The 17,692-nt window shown below is 38.7% G+C and overlaps 1 protein-coding gene across 2 annotated transcripts in view; it reads left to right on the top strand.

Annotated features, from left to right (window-relative positions):
• Positions 1 to 17,692, top strand: part of LOC126187827 (ubiquitin-conjugating enzyme E2-22 kDa) — a 104,124-nt gene that overhangs the window by 52,598 nt on the left and 33,834 nt on the right. The window contains exons 2-3 of one of the 2 annotated variants that reach the window (XM_049929126.1): positions 4,374 to 4,456; positions 8,068 to 8,524. In XM_049929126.1, coding sequence (XP_049785083.1) covers positions 8,289 to 8,524 — 236 coding nt within the window. In that variant the 5' untranslated portion in view covers positions 4,374 to 4,456; positions 8,068 to 8,288. The remainder of the gene's footprint in view (positions 1 to 4,373; positions 4,457 to 8,067; positions 8,525 to 17,692) is intronic. The other variant, XM_049929125.1, reaches the window with a different exon arrangement.

Raw genomic sequence — 17,692 nt, 5'->3', positions numbered from 1 at the left:
TCATTCCAGATCTGGAAAGGGTTCTTCCGGATGCCAAGAAGGGTACAGGGTGCACCCATCTGCAGGTGGTCGCTCATGTCGGCACCAGTGATGTGTGTCACTATGGATCGGAGGAAATCCTCTCTGGCTTCCGGCGGCTATCTGATTTGGGGAAGACTGCCAGTCTTGCTAGCAGAGCTCACCATCTGCAGCATTGTCGACAGAACTGACTGCGGACCTTCGGTACAGAGCCGAGTGGAGGGTCTGAATCAGAGTCTGAGGCGGTTCTGCGACTGTGTGGGCTGCAGATTCCTCGACTTGCACCATAGGGAGGTCGGGTTTCGGGTTCCGCTGGATAGGTCAGGAGTCCACTACACACAGCAGCTACATGGGTAGCAGGAGTTGTCTGGCGTGGACTGGGCAGTTTTTTTAGGTTAGATGGCCTCGGACAAGTACAGAAAGAGCAACAGCCTCAAAGGGTGCGGGGCAAAGTCAGGACATGTGGGGACCAAGCAGCAATCGTTATTGTAATTGTAAACTGTAGAAGCTGCATTGGTAAAGCACCAGAACTTCAAGCGCTGATAGAAAGCACCGAAGCTGAAATCGTTTTAGGTACGGAAAGCTGGCTGAAGCCAGAGATAAATTCTGCCGAAACTTTTACAAAGGCGCAGACGGTGTTTAGAAAGGATAGATTGCATGCAACCGGTGGTGGCGTGTTTGTCGCTGTTAGTAGTAGTTTATCCTGTAGTGAAATAGAAATGGATAGTTCCTGTGAATTATTATGGTTGGAGGTTATACTCAACAACCAAGCTAGGTTAATAATTGGCTCCTTTTACCGACCTCCCGACTCAGCAGCATTAGTGGCAGAACAACTGAGAGAAAATCTGGAATACATTTCACACAAATTTCCTCAGCATGGTGGAGATTTCAATTTACCAGATATAGACTGGGACACTCAGACGTTTAGGTTGAATGGTGGGGACAGAGCATTGAGTGACATTATACTGAGTGAACAATCCGAAAATTACCTCGAGCAATTAAACAAAGAACTGACTTGTGGAAATAACATCTTGGACCTACTGATAACAAACAGATCCGAACTTTTCGACTCTGTAAGCGCAGAACAGGGAATCAGTGATCATAAGGCTGTTGTAGCATCACTGAATATGGAAGTAAATAGGAATATAAAAAAAGGGAGGAAGGTTTATCTGTTTAGCAAGAGTAATAGGAGGCAGATTTCAGACTACCTAACAGATCAAAACGAAAATTCCTGTTCTGACACTGACAATGTTGAGTGTTTATGGAAAAAGTTCAAGGCAATTGTAAAATGGGTTTTAGACAGGTACACGCCGAGTAAAACTGTGAGGGACCAGAAAAACCCACCATGGTTCAACAACAAAGCTAGGAAACTACTGTGAAAGCAAAGAGAGCTTCACTACAAATTTAAACGCAGCCAAAACCTCTCAGACAAACAGAAGCTAAACGATGTCAAAGTTAGCGTAAGGAGGGCTATGCGTGAAGCGTTCAGCGAATTCGAAAGTAAAATTCTATGTACCGACTTGACAGAAAATCGTAGGAAGTTCTGGTCTTACATTAAATCAGTAAGTGGATCGAAACAGCATATCCAGACACACTGGGATGATAATGGCATTGAAACAGAGGATGACACATGTAAAGCTGAAATACTAAACACCTTTTTCCAAAGCTGTTTCATAGAGGAAGGCCACACTGCAGTTCCTTCTCTAAATCCTCACACGAATGAAAAAATGGCTGACATCGAAATAAGTGTCCAAGGAATAGAAAAGCAACTGAAATCACTCAACAGAGTCAAGTACACTGGACCTGACGGGATACCAATTCGATTCTACACAGAGTACGTGAAAGAACTTGCCCCCTTCTAACAGGCATGTACAGCAAGTCTCTAGAGGAACGGAAGGTTGCAAATGATTGGAAAAGAGCACAGGTAGTTCCAGTTTTCAAGAAGGGTCGTCGAGCAGATGCGCAAAACTATAGGCCTATATCTCTGACATCGACCTGTTGTAGAATTTTAGAACATGTTTTTTGCTCGCATATCGTGTCATTTCTGGAAACCCAGAATCTAATCTGTAGGAATCAACATGGATTCCAGGAACAGTGATCGTGTGAGACCCAACTCACTTTATTTGTTCATGAAACCCAGAAAATATTAAATACAGGCTCCCAGGTAGATGCCATTTTCCTTGACTTCTGGAAGGCGTTCGATACAGTTCCGCGCTGTCACCTGATAAACAAAGTAAGAGCCTACAGAATATCAGACCAGCTGTGTGGCTGGATTGAAGAGTTTTTAGCAAACAGAACACAGCATGTTGTTCTCAATGGAGAGACATCTACAGACGTTAAAGTAACCTCTGGCATGCCACAGGGGAGTGTTATGGGGCCATTGCTTTTCACAATATATATAAATGACCTAGTAGATAGCGTCGTAAGTTCCATGCGGATTTTCGTGGATGATGCTGTAGTATACAGAGAAGTTGCAGCATTAGAAAATTGCAGCGAAATGCAGGAAGATCTGCAGCGGATAGGCACTTGGTGCAGGGAGTGGCAAGTGACCCTCAAAATAAACAAATGTAATGTATTGCGAATACATAGAAAGAAGGATCCTTTATTGTATGATTATATGATAGCGGAACAAACACTGGTAGCAGTTACTTCTGTAAAATATCTGGGAGTATGTGTACGGAACGATTTGAAGTGGAATGATCATATAAAATTAATTGTTGGTAAGGCAGGTGCCAGGTTGAGATTCAATGGGAGAGTCCTTAGAAAATCTAGTCCATCAGCAAAGGAGGTGGGCTTACAAAACACTCGTTCCACCTATACTTGAGTATTGCTCATCAGTGTGGGATCTGTACCAGGTTGGGTTGACAGAGGAGATAGAGAAGATCCAAAGAAGAGCGGCGCGTTTCGTCACAGGGTTATTTGGGAAGCGTGAGGGTGTTACGGAGATGTTCAGCAAACTCAAGTGGCAGACTCTGCAAGAGAGGCGCTCTGCATCGCAGTTTAGCTTGCTGTCCAGGTTTCTAGAGGGTTTGTTTCAGGATGAGGTATTGAATATATTACTTCCCCCTACTTATACCTCCCAAGGAGATCACGAATGTAAAATTAGAGAGATTCGAGTGCGCACGGAGGCTTTCCGGCAGTCGTTCTTCCCCCGAACCATACGCGACTGAAACAGCAAAGGGAGGTAATGACAGTGGCACATAAAGTGCCCTCCGCCACACACCGTTGGGTGGCTTGCGGAGTATAAATGTCGATGTAGATGTAGATGGTGACTCAGTGGGACGGTCAGAGTGCACTTCATCTTTGGTGCTTGTCCAACCACGTTTAAATTCAGTAATCCATAGGTAAATGGTGTTCAATGATGGTGCAAAGTCTGCGTGAATTTCATTCAGTTCTGTTCTGATTTGTGTGGCAGTCCAGACCTTCAAATGAAAATTTTTAATAACAACATGAAACTTGATTTGCTTCATTTCAATCGCAGTTGACATACTGACCAATTCAGATGGCTGTCAACAATGAACTGTACATTGTTGAAATTCTTTATACAATCTTTGGAATAAACAAGCTAACCAGCATTGAAGGTGCAAAGAAAAATGTTACATTCTTTCATCGAAATTTACCAGACTTATCAAACGACCCCTGTGCATCTACTTTCGTTACTGGTAAGCATATGAATTTCATTTCAGTAAATAACTGACATCAATGGCTGGAGAGTGATCAATGATTCATTGTAAAGAAAACTTTAAATATGAAGTTTTTATTGTCTTGATCGTGTGTAGGTACACTGGATTACTAGTTGTGACAGGACTGGGCTACTATGTTCAGATGAACAGTTTACAGGTTAAGAAATCATGTCATGCAGTAAACTGCACATTTGTTTTCGTTCCATCATAATGGACTCATAATAAAAAGAAAGTAGAGCATAAAAAATATAACTGTGTCCACATGGCAAAACAAGAATCATAAAAATGTGATACACAAAGATGTGTCGCATGTGCCTGAGTTGGCTGCCGCTACATACCCAGCCTGCAGCCAACCCAGGCACATGCAATACTTCTTGATGTGCCACACTTAAATGACTCTTGTCTTGCCATGTGAACACAGTTATATTTCTTAATGTTCTACTGCCTTTTTTGAGTCCATTATGATGGCACAAAAACAAAAATGAGGTTTATTGGGCAGCATAATTTCTTAACCTGTACACTGTGTATCTGAAGGTGGCAGCTCAATACTGTCGAAACTAGTAAAACCTACACATGATCACACAATAAAAACTTTATATTTGAAGCTTTCTTTACATTGAATTGGACTGTCTTGTTCTGAAAATGTAATTATAAATTTTTATCTTATTCCAGGTACGGTTTATAACAAAAATCTGGCACCCAAATATATCGTCTGTAACAGGTGCAATATGTTTGGACATATTAAAAGATCAGTGGTATGTATTTCTTTATCACTTTCATTAACGTAGTTGATTCAAATAACATTAAAATAAAATGTGCAATAATTTTATATAAAATGTAATAACATTGTATAAATTGTACCACAGGGACTCTTTTAACTTATGATTCAATAGGTAACTTGAGTGAATTGGAGGATATTTTTCCCACCTTTTTGAGATTTGAGACTGCATTTACATCTACATTTATATTCTGCAAAGAAGTGAGTAAAATGGTGCAAAGTGTATGAATTTTACACCTCTCTTCCTTTCTGTCCACTCCTATTTTACTAGTGAATAGGTTAGGTGTAAGAACAACAAACAGTATGCCTTTGAAAGTCTCTGAATTTCTCTAAGTGTAACATTGACATTATTTGGTGATATTTGTGCAGATCTTATTATTTTTTATTTATTTGCTTGGGGGGGGAGGGGGGTTAACAGCAGTCTCCTACCCCAATTTTGATTAATCAGACCTATAATGATAGTAAATGAAAACCACCAGTGGAATATAAATATTGGAAGGTGTGTAGTTGAGGCATTGAGTGATCTGTAGATACATAAACAAAATTGAGCTTGTTGCTAAAGCTTTGGGCAGTTTTATCTTTGAGAGCTAATACAGAATTCGCATACCTGCATGTCTTACAGACTCCCACTAGTCAGCCAGTAAAATGTAGCCATGCAGATGTATGTGTGTTCTGTAGAGATTGTCTCTGGAGAAGGACATTGTCCAAAAGTTTAGCAAAATTTTCACTCTTGGCTCTGTCACTCTACACCTTATGTATATGGTGAGCTGTTACCTTTACTCCTTCCATTATTCAACCCTTAAATGAATCAAATGATTACTTTAAGATCAAATGATTCCTTTAAGAACTTTTTTTCACCTCATCTATTATTCATTTTGGGTAAGAATCAGAGATGAAAGAGCAACATTCAAGATTTTATCTGGCGAATGTTTCGTATGAGTCCACCTTCGTGTTATGTTATTTAAGGCTTATTCCAATTAACTTTGCCATGGCATCTGCTTTCCTCACAGTATTCACAGGCTCTAGCCAATTATGATATAATCTATATCGGATAACAGGTTTTTGTTTGTTTACGTTCATTATGTTTCATTTGTTTGTGTTGAAACTCACTTGCCACTCTTTGCACCAGGTGCTAATAAGCTGTATCATCATTAGTTTCGTAGTGTTCTTTCATGAATAGTCAGAGATGATAATTGGTGCTGTATAGTGAATCATTTATATAATGAATAGTAATTGCCCTACCACACTTCCTTAATTATGCTCGATGTTACTTTCAGCTTTGATGATTCCACCATTGAGGTGATATAGCCAATACTTTTTGTAAAAAAAGTCCTCTGTCTTGCCATACATTTGATTGATACTGTATGATGTCAAAAAGGACGCATAGTAACAGTGATTATTGGTATCAGTGCAGATTCTTCACAAATGCTTCTTTATACATTAATTCTGTCTCATCTGAGAAGTTTTTTTTCATGCCAGATGTTTAGCAGTTGCCCCAATGCTGTAGAATTAATGTGGATTTGACAGTTAAAGACACTAAATGGCATATGTCTTATCACAGAAAATAATATGCACAATTATTAGCATAAAAACATTTTGTAAATTCTGTTGTGAATCCTTGTCTTTCCATCACCAAATATAGTCTCAACAAAAATTAACAAACCCATACCATTATTAAGTTGTATTCACGCTGCATTTACTTTGTCCTTTTTACATACGCCATGCCGATAAAAATTGAAAGTATTCAGAATAGATATTAGAAAAAAAAGATGAAATGGCTCTCTTGACCCTTCTCTCCATCCATCAGTTCAGGTGGAACACAGTGTTGTAATACAATTCAAAACTCAAACACTGCAGTTCATAATTTCTGTGGGAAAGATAATACCTCTGCACAACACAGTTTCAATGGCTGTAATGCTGGAGTAAGCATGCCTTTTGAGGAGGTTACGTTGCAATCGTATGAATCTATTACGTAACAATTTACACCACTATAGCACATGTGAATTTAAAATTTGGTGTTGCAACATGCAATTCTAGAGAAACTATGATTTTTTTTTTTCCACAGTCAAGTACACTCATTGTAGTATAGGGACCATTACTATCCATTTTCCTGTGTGCCTACCATTTGTTGGGTTTGGTGGATGCATTTCACTACCTTTGCTTCCAATTCCATAAAAATCAAATGAGTTGTGGCTGCCCAATTTTTCTGCCCGTTGTCTATCAATTCAGATAGTATAGAATCAGTCTTATGATTTTTTTTGAATTTTGTTTGTTGTTTGTGTGCAGACTCATTTATTGTTTCTCTCAATGGTGTGCTGAAAAGCAATTTAAAGGTGAAAAATTGGAAGCTGTAAACAAAAGTGTGTTGTCCTAATTATGTACTTTTTGTTTTACTTCATACAAGGTTAAAAATTAGGAAATAAAATACTAGTCAGTATATTGTATTTATATCACAACCTTTAAGCAGTGACAATATTATGAAAAGGAAAGTTGACTGCAGTCGTCTTTGTGTGTGTGTGTGTGTGTGTGTGTGTGTGTGTGTGTGTGTGTCGTCTATTTTTGATGAAGACCTTACTGGCCGAAACCTTCATTTGTGACAGTCTTTTTGTTGTGCTTATCTGCGACTCAGCATCTCTACTGTATGGTGAGTGGCAACTCTCCTTTTCGTAATATTGTTACATTTCATCCTGGATTTTCCTTTAAGCATTGAACTGATTTAACAAACAGTTTCGTGCCCTATGATTTCTAACCTTAGTGGTATATCCCATTCTTTCTTCTCTATATTTATTATGTGTACTTTCGAGGATTCCTTATTTTGTTTATGGCCTTCCTTCGTAATTTTCTTTTGAATATTTGAATTTTTCTGCCAGTGAAGGACTCCTTGTGTTGATATCTTTTGTAAATATTTATTTCTGACAATGTCTTGGACATAACAGGATTTCATCGTATTGCCTGAACTGTACTAATTTATTTCATCCCTTTCCTGCTGTTATTTCTCTCATCTTAATTTTGAAATGTGGGGTAACTCATTCCAGTATATCACTTGTCTTGTGCTGTTATTAGGAGAACTGGTTTAATAAACTTGAAAAAAAAAATCATTTTATTGTATTTTCTTGAAATGTGTGTCATTTAGTCAATGCTACACTGAATGCAGTTATGATAGCAAACACATCACTCCCATTTTCTGTACTATAAGAGTGTCATAACCAATAGGACAGATTGGCTACATCTTTATTATAGACACTTATGTACCATCAGATATTGGATCCAGAAACACAGTGAGAGGTTTTAAATTGTTAGAATTTCAAAACTTTTAGTCCAGAGAAGACATTATATGAAATCTGATACTAAGGTAATGTTCTTCTTCATTTTGCTAAAAAAATGTTACTATTATTGGTAAGACAATGAACATCTTGCTGGGAGCAGAATAAGACTTCTGTCATAAGTTGCTGATAAAAGAGAAAAATATTCATCCAGAGCTCCAAGGTAACTTGCATGAGGTAAGAGTTACTACGATGGGATTCTCTGTCATGTACTTGATACTATACCATGAGGAGGAAGTGCAGTTTGTGCACTGTATTGTTGCAGGGGATGAAATGTTAGTGCAGCATATGATACCAATGATGCAGCAAGCTTCTGTGATGGCAACATACATCATCTCCATCTTTCAAGAAGTTCAGGATCCTCTCTCACTGCAATGGAGATAATGCTGATGCTCTTCGGGGATCATAAGTATATGTTTCTCATTGGTTTACTCACCAAGATAGAGCAGTAACTGTCCACCATTACAACAGATTGAGGCAGTTGCAATGAGGCAGCTCTTGAAGATGGATTTAGTTTGCTACAAACAAATCATTGTGTTATCACACAATAATGCCCAGGCATGCTTGGTCAACAGCACATGTGGCTTGTTACAGTGCCACTGTTTGAAGATACAAAGCCACCCTGACAACAGCCCTGGTGCTATATCCAGTGATTTCCATCTGCTTCGACTGTTGAAAGAGTTTGTGATTGGCACGGAATTCACATCAAAGGAGGATTTTCAGTGAGTTGCCGTATCTTGTTTGGGTTCCTAACACTGACCTCCTTTAGAGTGTCATAGGTATATTCTTAAAAGAAAATTTGTGTACAGACTGAATAAATTTGTGAACTGAAAAGATATTCTACTTCATTTCTTATACCACCCTTTTGTTCAGCTTTCTTGCATATGACGTGGCCAGTCACCTATAAGATTGCAAAATGATATTTTGCAGATAATATATCGTAATTTTTTTAGCTTTTTCCATTACCGCCCAATCATGAACTTGACTCTCTTTGTGTGTGTGTGTGTGTGTGTGTGTGTGTGTGTGTGTGTGTGTGTGTGTGTAGACGGATGTTTTAAAAATAACTAATTTCAACTTTGTAAAACAGCATGAGAAGGATACATCTGTATTTAAAAGTTTTATCATTCTAAATTTGAATATTCCCAGATGCTGTCATCAAAGTTTGTTCAGATGGCTGTGGGGAAAATTACCAATGAAATTACACCATTTTTGGCTAATGTATCAATTTTTATCTTAATCTACCAGCAGATGCCAACTAAGTGCCAGTCACTCCTCAGATTATATCTTTCAAAATTATTCTTCCTTTCCTTTATGTGATTCACAGTGTTCAGTTATATTACTTAAAACACACTGTTCTGTGATGTCTGAAGCACAGTGCAGCACCTAGAAAATTCAGAAATACATAAATGTGAGGAAAGTCAATTTCTCACACATAACTGATTAATGTGTTGTGCATAGACACAGAAGCATAGAAACTTTGTTAGCTTTCATACTACTGCTCATTTTTCTAGTTTAAGTACATACACTCACAGCACAATAGAGAGGGGAGAGGAGGAGGCGAAGGTAGGGAGGAGGAGATGGACTGAGAAAGGGAGAAAGAGGAGATGGACAAGGAGGGGGGGGGGAGGAGGAGGAGGAGGAGGGGCAGAAGATGAGGGGCATTGAGCAAATTCCTGCCCTCCAAAATTAGTCCTCTTATGCTGGTGCACAACCTGTAATGACCTCAATGTTGGCAGAATGTTCAACTCTTACATTTCAATTAACGTTGAATTAATAATGTTGGAAATGTTGGTAGTACTTTCAGGTTTCGTCATACAAGTAGATCTATTTTGAAAATTAGTTGACAATTAAAAAATTACCAGTGAAAACTTGTCACTACTGGCAGAAGAGCATTTTCAGGAAAGAAAAATTGGTAAGATATCCAGAACTATCAATGACACAAGAACACTTTTGCATTATAAATAATATGACAAAAGTTGTAAGAGTATATGCCTTGTAGCTGAATATCATAAGGTAAAACTAAAAATTTCTGACAAATGACACAAATTCGCTAAAAACAATTTGAAGTTATATCTCGTCTCACAAAAACCTCTTGTATAACAGTAAGTAATGAAATTCCAAGTCATAATTTTGATTGTGAATATGATCTATAGAATGTGTAAAGAAACCAGGTGTTTGTAAGTAGATTTTGATGAGTGGTAACTGGTTAGTTTGTTTTATTGACACTCAACATATGTGAATATGAGAGGTAAGAGTAGTGATACAGTGATAATATAAAAAGATAAATTGCCAGCTGTAATCTGAATGTACAAAAATTATCATTCATGAAATTTACGCAAGCTGCAGAGCACTGTGCATCCAGAATATTTAGTATAGAACCTTTTGAATAGATAAATATTTTTAAAATGTGTTGTTACGAATGTTTATAATTACATTGGTTGTGCGGGCTCTTGATGCCATTATAATACATTAAAAGTAGATTGGAAGCCGTTTCTTCATTTTGCCTTTCTGTTCTGACCAGCATTTTTTGGAACTCTCTTCACTGCCAATGAATTCTCCTTAATGTCATCAATGATTTCAAAGGGCATCCTTTCAGCAGTTATTTTTAAAACAAAAAAAATTTTCATGGATCGTTGTGTGGGCTGGGCGGGACAGTCGCCTGATCTTCTGCACAGAACTGTTGAAGTTATGGAGTTCTGTGTCAGCATCTACACAACTAGTCAGCAGTTCACACATAAGTGGCTGGCGGAGGGTTCATTGAACGACTTTCATACTATTTCTCTACTTTCCACTCCCGAAAAGTCTGCAGCAAAAACAAAACACTTAAATCTTTCCGTGTGAGTTCTGATTTCTCTTATTTTATTATGATGATCATTTCTCCTTGTGGGGGAATATGAGAGTGAGCATCACTTTGACATTAAATTAAAACTTATGCTGATTATGCCCTCATGAGATATTTTGCCATCTCACTGTGATGGTAAGACTTTTCTCTCTGTGTTGCAGCTGTAAACCCAAAACTTCTCTCTCCTATGATGAAACTGTATATGAATGCATTACCACTGTCAGATTATTCACAAAGACCCTTGTAAACCCAGATGACAGTACCTAATAAGAGCTCCTAGCCAGTGATACAGCGAAGACCCCAATGGCAGTTATGGTGGAAAAGGAATCCTTTGAAATGACACGGCCAGCAGAAGAGGCCTCCTCTTCCTTGAGGTTAATAAAGAGCTGATGGTTTTAATTCTTCAAAGGCTAAGTGAAGGAAACCCTGATTAAAAAATTAACCATCCTCTGACAGAAGTTGGACATAGGACTGACAACCCGTGCTTGGGGGAGGGGAGGGGGGGAGCATGTTGTGAAATTTCAGGGAAGGAAAGGTGAACAGATTAATGATGATGGACTTGGCATGGAAAGTATTGACTATAATGGACAAATAATTTTGGGGAGAGAAAATGAAATGTGGGTTCTACGTATTGCCCAGAAGCCTTGAGAGTGTTGCTGGATCAAATAACGAAACTGAAACAGATAATCATAGTGGTGCAAGAAGTAAGGTGGACTGGAAGCAGGATTCTATAAAAGAGGAAGGTAATCATATATTTTAAGGCAGCAGCAAGAGGAAACAAGAGTTTGTCACTAGGTTTTTGGTACATAACCAACTAAAACATTTGGTAATTGGGTTTACATGTATTAGCCAAAGTTATCAATACTCAAGATAAAGGGCAAATTCTGTGCTTATAAGTAACACCCAAAGAATCTGAGGAGGAAGACCAAAAAGTAGTCTTTGAACTTTTGAAAAGAACATATGATGGCCATCAAGGCCATGACATTAAAATAGTAGCTGGTGATCTAAATGCTCAAGTGGGGTAAGAACAGATCTTTATGGCCACAATGAGATTTCACATCAAACATTCAAGCAATGATAACAGAACAAGATTTATATTATCTGCAGCATCTAAAAATGTGGTTGTGGGTTCAATACTGTTCCCACAAAAAGATATACACAAAGAAGCACTGATTTTATTTATTTAAATGTCAAGTTCCGTAGGACCAAATTGAGGAGCAAATCTCCAGGGTCATGGAACGTGTCAGTACATGAACATAAAAAGTAATAACAGATAAAAATAAATGTTCATAAACCTGAAAGAAAATCAGTCCATAAGTTTAAGCAAACGCTATCAGCAATACAGTGAGAATCATCTTAATTTTTCAAGGAACTCCTCGACAGAATAGGAGTGACCCATGAGGAAACACTTCAGTTTCGATTTGAAAGCGCGTGGATTACTGCTAAGATTTTTGAGTTCGAGTGGCAGCTTATTGAAAATGGATGCAGCAGTATACTGCACACCTTTTTGCACAAGAGTTAAGGAAGTCCGATCCAAATGGAGGTTTTGATTTCTGCCTAGTATTAACCGAGTGAAAGCTGCTTATTGTTGGAAATAAACTAATATTGGTAACAAGAAATGACAATAAGGAATATACATATTGAGAGGTCAATGTCAAAATGCCCAGACTCGTGAAAAGAGGTCGACAAGAGGTTCGTGAACTCAAACCCGAACCGCCCATTTCTGAGCCAAAAATATCCTTCTAGAATGGGAGGAGTTACCCCAAAACATAATACCATACGACATAAGTGAATGAAAATAAGCAAAGTAGACTAATTTACGTGTTGAAGTATCGCTCACTTTTGATACCGATCGATTAGTAAAAATGGCAGTATTAAGTCTTTGAACAAGATCCTGAACGTGGGCTTTCCACGACAGCTTACTATCTATCTGAACACCTAGGAATTTGAACTGTTCAGTTTCACTAATCATATGCCCGTTCTGTGAGATTAAAATGTCAGGTTTTGTTGAACTGTGTGTTAGGAACTGTAAAAACTGAGTCTTACTGTGATTTATATAAATAAGGAACAGGAGCAGCCCCAACACTGATCCCTGGGGCACCCCCCACGTGACAGTACCCCACTCAGATCCCACATCACAGCCGTTATCAACATTGTGAATAATGATCTTTTGCTGCCTGTTGCTAAAGTAAGAGGTGAACCAATTGTGAGTTACTCCCCTTATTCCGTAATGGTCCAACTTCTGGAGCAATATTGTGTGATAAACACAGTCAAATGCCTTTGTTAAATCAAAAAATACGCCAAGTGTTCGAAACTTTTTGTTTAGCCCATCCAGTACCTCACAGAGAAAAGAGAATATAGCATTTTCAGTTGTCAAACGACTTCTAAAGCCGAACTGTACATTTGATAAAAAATCGTGTGATATAAAATGATCAATTAACCTTACATACACAGCCTTTTCGATAACTTTTGCAAACACTGATGGCATAGAAATAGGTCTAAAATTATCTACATTATCCCTTTCTCCCTTTTTATAAAGCGGCTTTACTACTGAGTACTTTAATCGCTCAGGAAACTGACCATTCCTAAAGGAAAAATTACAAATATGGCTAAATACAGGACTAACATGTGCAGCACAGTACTTTAATATTCTACTAGACACTCTATCATAACCAAGAGAGTCCTTAGTCTTCAGTGATTTGATTATTGTCTCAATCTCCCTCTTGTCTGTATCACAGAGGAGTATTTCAGACGTCAATCTCGGAAAGGCATTTGCTAAGAAATTTATATGATTTCCTGTAGATACTAAATTTTTATTTAATTCACCAGCAATGCTCTGAAAATGGTTGTTAAATACTGTACATATATCTGATTTATCAGTAACAGGAATATTATTACTGCAAACTGACTTTATATTGTCAACCTTGTGCTGCTGACCAGACACTTCCTTCACAACTGATCATATGGCTTTAATTTTATCCTGTGAATTAGCTATTCTATTTGCATACCACATACTTTTTGCCTTGCTAATAACATTTTTAAGCACCTTACAATACTGTTTGTAATGGGCTACAGTAGCTTGATTGTGACTACTTCTAACATTTTGATATAATTCCCGCTTTGTTCTACATGATATCCTTATCCCACTAGTCAGCCAACAGGGCTGTCCATTACTGCTAGTACCCCGTGTAGAATGTTCTAATGGAAAGCAACTGTCAAAGAGCATGAGAAATGTGTTATGGAAAGCATTGTATTTATCATCTATATTATTGGCACTATAAACATCTTGCCACTCTTGTTCCTTGACAAGTTTTGAAAAACTCTCTATTGCTGTTGGATTAACTTTCCTACATAGTTTGTAATTAAATACGACATTGGTTAGAGTACAAAAACCTTTTAGTGTTAAAATTTGTGCATCATGGTCTGAAAGGCCATTCACCCTTTTACTAACAGAATGCCCATCTAGTAATGAAGAATGAATAAAAATATTGTCTATGACTGTGCTATTGTTCCCCTGCACCCTAGTTGGAAAAAACACAATTTGCATCAGATCATATGAATTTAGGAGATCTACTAACATGCTTTTTCTTGCACAATCATGTACAAAATTAATATTGAAGTCACCACATAGAACTACTTTCTGGTACTTCCTACAAAGTGAATCAAGAACCCTCTCTAGCTTAAGCAAAAATGCTCTGAAGTTGGAGTTAGGGGACCTATAAACAACGGCAATTAGAAGTTTAGTTTCACTAAATTCAACTAATGCTGCACAACTTTCAAATATCTGTTCAGTGCAGTGTCGTGATACGTCTATGGATTCAAATGAAATACTGTTTTTTACGTACAGAGCCACTCCCCCACCCCACGAGGAACTCCTTGAGAAACAGCCAGCTAATCTGTAGCCTGGTAAAGGAAGCCTTTGAATTATCAAATTATTTAAGTGGTGCTCAGATATACCGATAATTTCAGAGTTAGCATCTATTGGCAGTTCGCTAACTTTATCTCTAATACCTCTCATATTTTGATGAAATATGCTAATTCCTTCTCTACTTGGAAACATTACATCCTCTGGAGGTGAGCCCTTAGTTAGAGGCACTTCCTTTAAGCAGGTATACCTGACTTCAGTCTAAAAAAGGTGCAGACCTAACACCAACTACTATAGGAATTTTTCCATGAGTGATACCACCACCACCACCACCACCACCACCACCACCACCCACTACACTGTCACCTATAAGCGTAGCCAGCCTCCCCTTCCCATACCTATTGAGGTGCAGGCCATGCCTAGTGAAACCCCATCTACTGATAGACCCAACTGGCACCACTGAGATGTGATCCATGCCCTCCACCATCAGTGCCCTCCCCAGCCCCACATTAACGCGCCTAACAGCCACAGTAAGGTGAGGCTGATCATGATGCTGAAACAGTTGCACGAAATGCACATTAGTACCACCAGTTTGAGTAGCTATCTTAACCAAGTCACCACTGACTGTTCCCTGTCACCACTGACTGTTCCCTGCTCCACCCACTATCACTACCTGATCCTCTTTCGTAAAATTCTTACATAACTCCCCTGTGCTTTCAGTCACCTGAGCCAACCCTGCACTAGGCTTCACAATGCTGGTGACCTGGTACTCACTCCCCAACACTCCCCAACACTCCCTGCAACTGCTGGCCCACACCTCTACCGTGGGAACTACCTAGCAGCAGAACCTTCTTTCTGCTAGACTTGGCAACTAACCTAGGCCTCCTAATTGCTGAGGACTGCTGCAAGTTATCTACATCTACGGCTACACGAGGCTCCTCTCCACTCAACTCGTGACGGTCGTATCTATTGCATGTATGCAAAGTAAAACTGAGTACCTCCTCTTCCTAGCTACCTTCTTGCCAACTGCCAGTTCCCATTCCCCACCACCCTTCACCCTCCTCAACCTATCTAGTTCCTATTTTGCGCATTGTAACTGCACCTGAAGGGCACAGATCTTACGCTCCTGCTCCTCTATTAACTTGTTTTTACTACAGATTCTACATTCCCAGGAGAGGATCTCCCTAAAATGACCACTGGCTTCCCCACTGCATTCCCCCCAATGAAAATACTTTGAACAAATCCCACACCGTAATCCACTACTCACAAACCTATGACAGAGCCCACACTTTTCACTCATGGTAAATTTTACAGTTACTGGGGGGGGGGGGGGAACCTATACGTCTACATTACCAAAGTTTAGTTACACCAGTAGAACTATTTAAGAACTAACAATAATAGTCTCGAAATTCTCTGCGTACTAAGAAAGCAGCTACTTGTATTAATACTACTACAACACAGCCGATACCAATACCAGCAAAACTTCACAAAATTATTAGCTACAACCAAAAAATTAAAACTACCACTGTAACACTAAGCGAAGTTAAAACACTATATGAAAATTTTACTGAAATATTTCACTAGAAAGAATAATAAACGTCAGTTGAAAACTAAAGCACGAAAATTACTAACGACTTCAACACACTGAAAACTCTCTAAAACACAGCGAGCGAACGATTACAAAAGTTTATTAAGTCGTTATTTCGCCACAAATGGCACGCAACACTGCTGAAATCTATTAAATTTAATAACTGTATTACAGAACACAAATAAGTTTGTCAGTATCTAGCTTATAACCGCTATAGCTGCAGTGCACGCCGCAAAATGTAAACACACTACTCCATCTGATATCATCAGATGGAAACGTAATAAGTCAAATTGACCATGTGCTTATAGGTTTGGGGCACAGATCAGTTCTATTGGATGTGAGGAGCCTTAAGAGGCTCAAATAAAGAGTTGCATCATTTCCCAGTATAGCCATGAGTGAGTGCTAGGATCTCCAATGCAGTGCAAGGAACACGACCCAGTACGCCTAAATATAATATAGCACTTCGAGAATTGGCTGAATCAGAGAGCAGTACCAGCAGAGGAAATCATGGATATTTGAAAAATCTGGAGAATGCAATAACATCAAATATAGGGAAAAATTAAAAGCACAGTGGAGATATCATAAAATGAAATGTGGGGAAGTGAAGTAAGCCATATAAGATGGTTTCATGTCAAATGCGAAATAGTAATTGAAGAAAAGAACATGGCATATAAAAGGATGCTACAGTCACAGTGTACAAGAAGTATGGTTGAAGATTATAAAGAAAAATGAGATTGAATAGAGGACCCACCAAAGAACAAGGGGAGAGAGTGGATGAAACAAAGACTGAAGAAACGGGGCTTCTGAGGAATAAGGGTGAGGCAAGGAAATTGTGCAGAGGAGTAAATGCGCCATGGAAAACCTTTGGTGGTAAAACAAGCCTGAAAAAGGATGAAACGAAAATTTTTAAGTGAGGGGAAAGAGAGACGTGAAAGAGGGCGCCAACACTTCAAAAAAGTTCTTCAACTTCAGAATAATGACATCAAGAGACAGAGATAATTACTCTGATAGCATAGATCACCAAACCTAGAAGAAATTTGAACTGCCATGAAGAATCTAGAAAACATCAATGCAGCAGGAACAGACTATATGCCAGCAGAGCTGCTTAAGCAAGGATGTAGCAAATTGGAATGGGTCTTCTCAAAGATGGCTGCTTTAGTAATGGAAGAGGAGAAAATGCCCCAGCTTTAGAAAGAAGGAATAATAAGCCCCATATATAAGAAGGGAGATAAGTTACAATGTGATAACTAACTCGGAGTATAAAGTATTTTTCAGCATGCTATTCAACCATGTCCTCCCAGTAATTCAGAGAGAGACGGTGCCATATCAGTATGGATTTCTCCAAGAAAGTCAGCTGTAGAGCATATTTGTACCCTAAGGCAAATCCTAGAGGAGACACCTCTTTACAGACTTTAAAGCAGCCTGTCAAACAATGGAAAATCCAACATGGAATAATGACAGTATTATGAAAAGAATACATTGCTACTCATCATATAGTGGAGATCTTGAGTTGCAGACACACACAACAAAAACACTGCTAAACAAGCAAGCACTCGGCCAAAAGATCTTCTGAAGTAAACACACACACACACACA

Source organism: Schistocerca cancellata, chromosome 5, assembly GCF_023864275.1.
Source record: "Schistocerca cancellata isolate TAMUIC-IGC-003103 chromosome 5, iqSchCanc2.1, whole genome shotgun sequence".
NCBI classification, from domain to species: Eukaryota; Metazoa; Arthropoda; class Insecta; order Orthoptera; family Acrididae; genus Schistocerca; species Schistocerca cancellata.
Note: the sequence above shows the minus strand (reverse complement) of the source record. Positions and strands in the feature narration are given on the sequence as shown.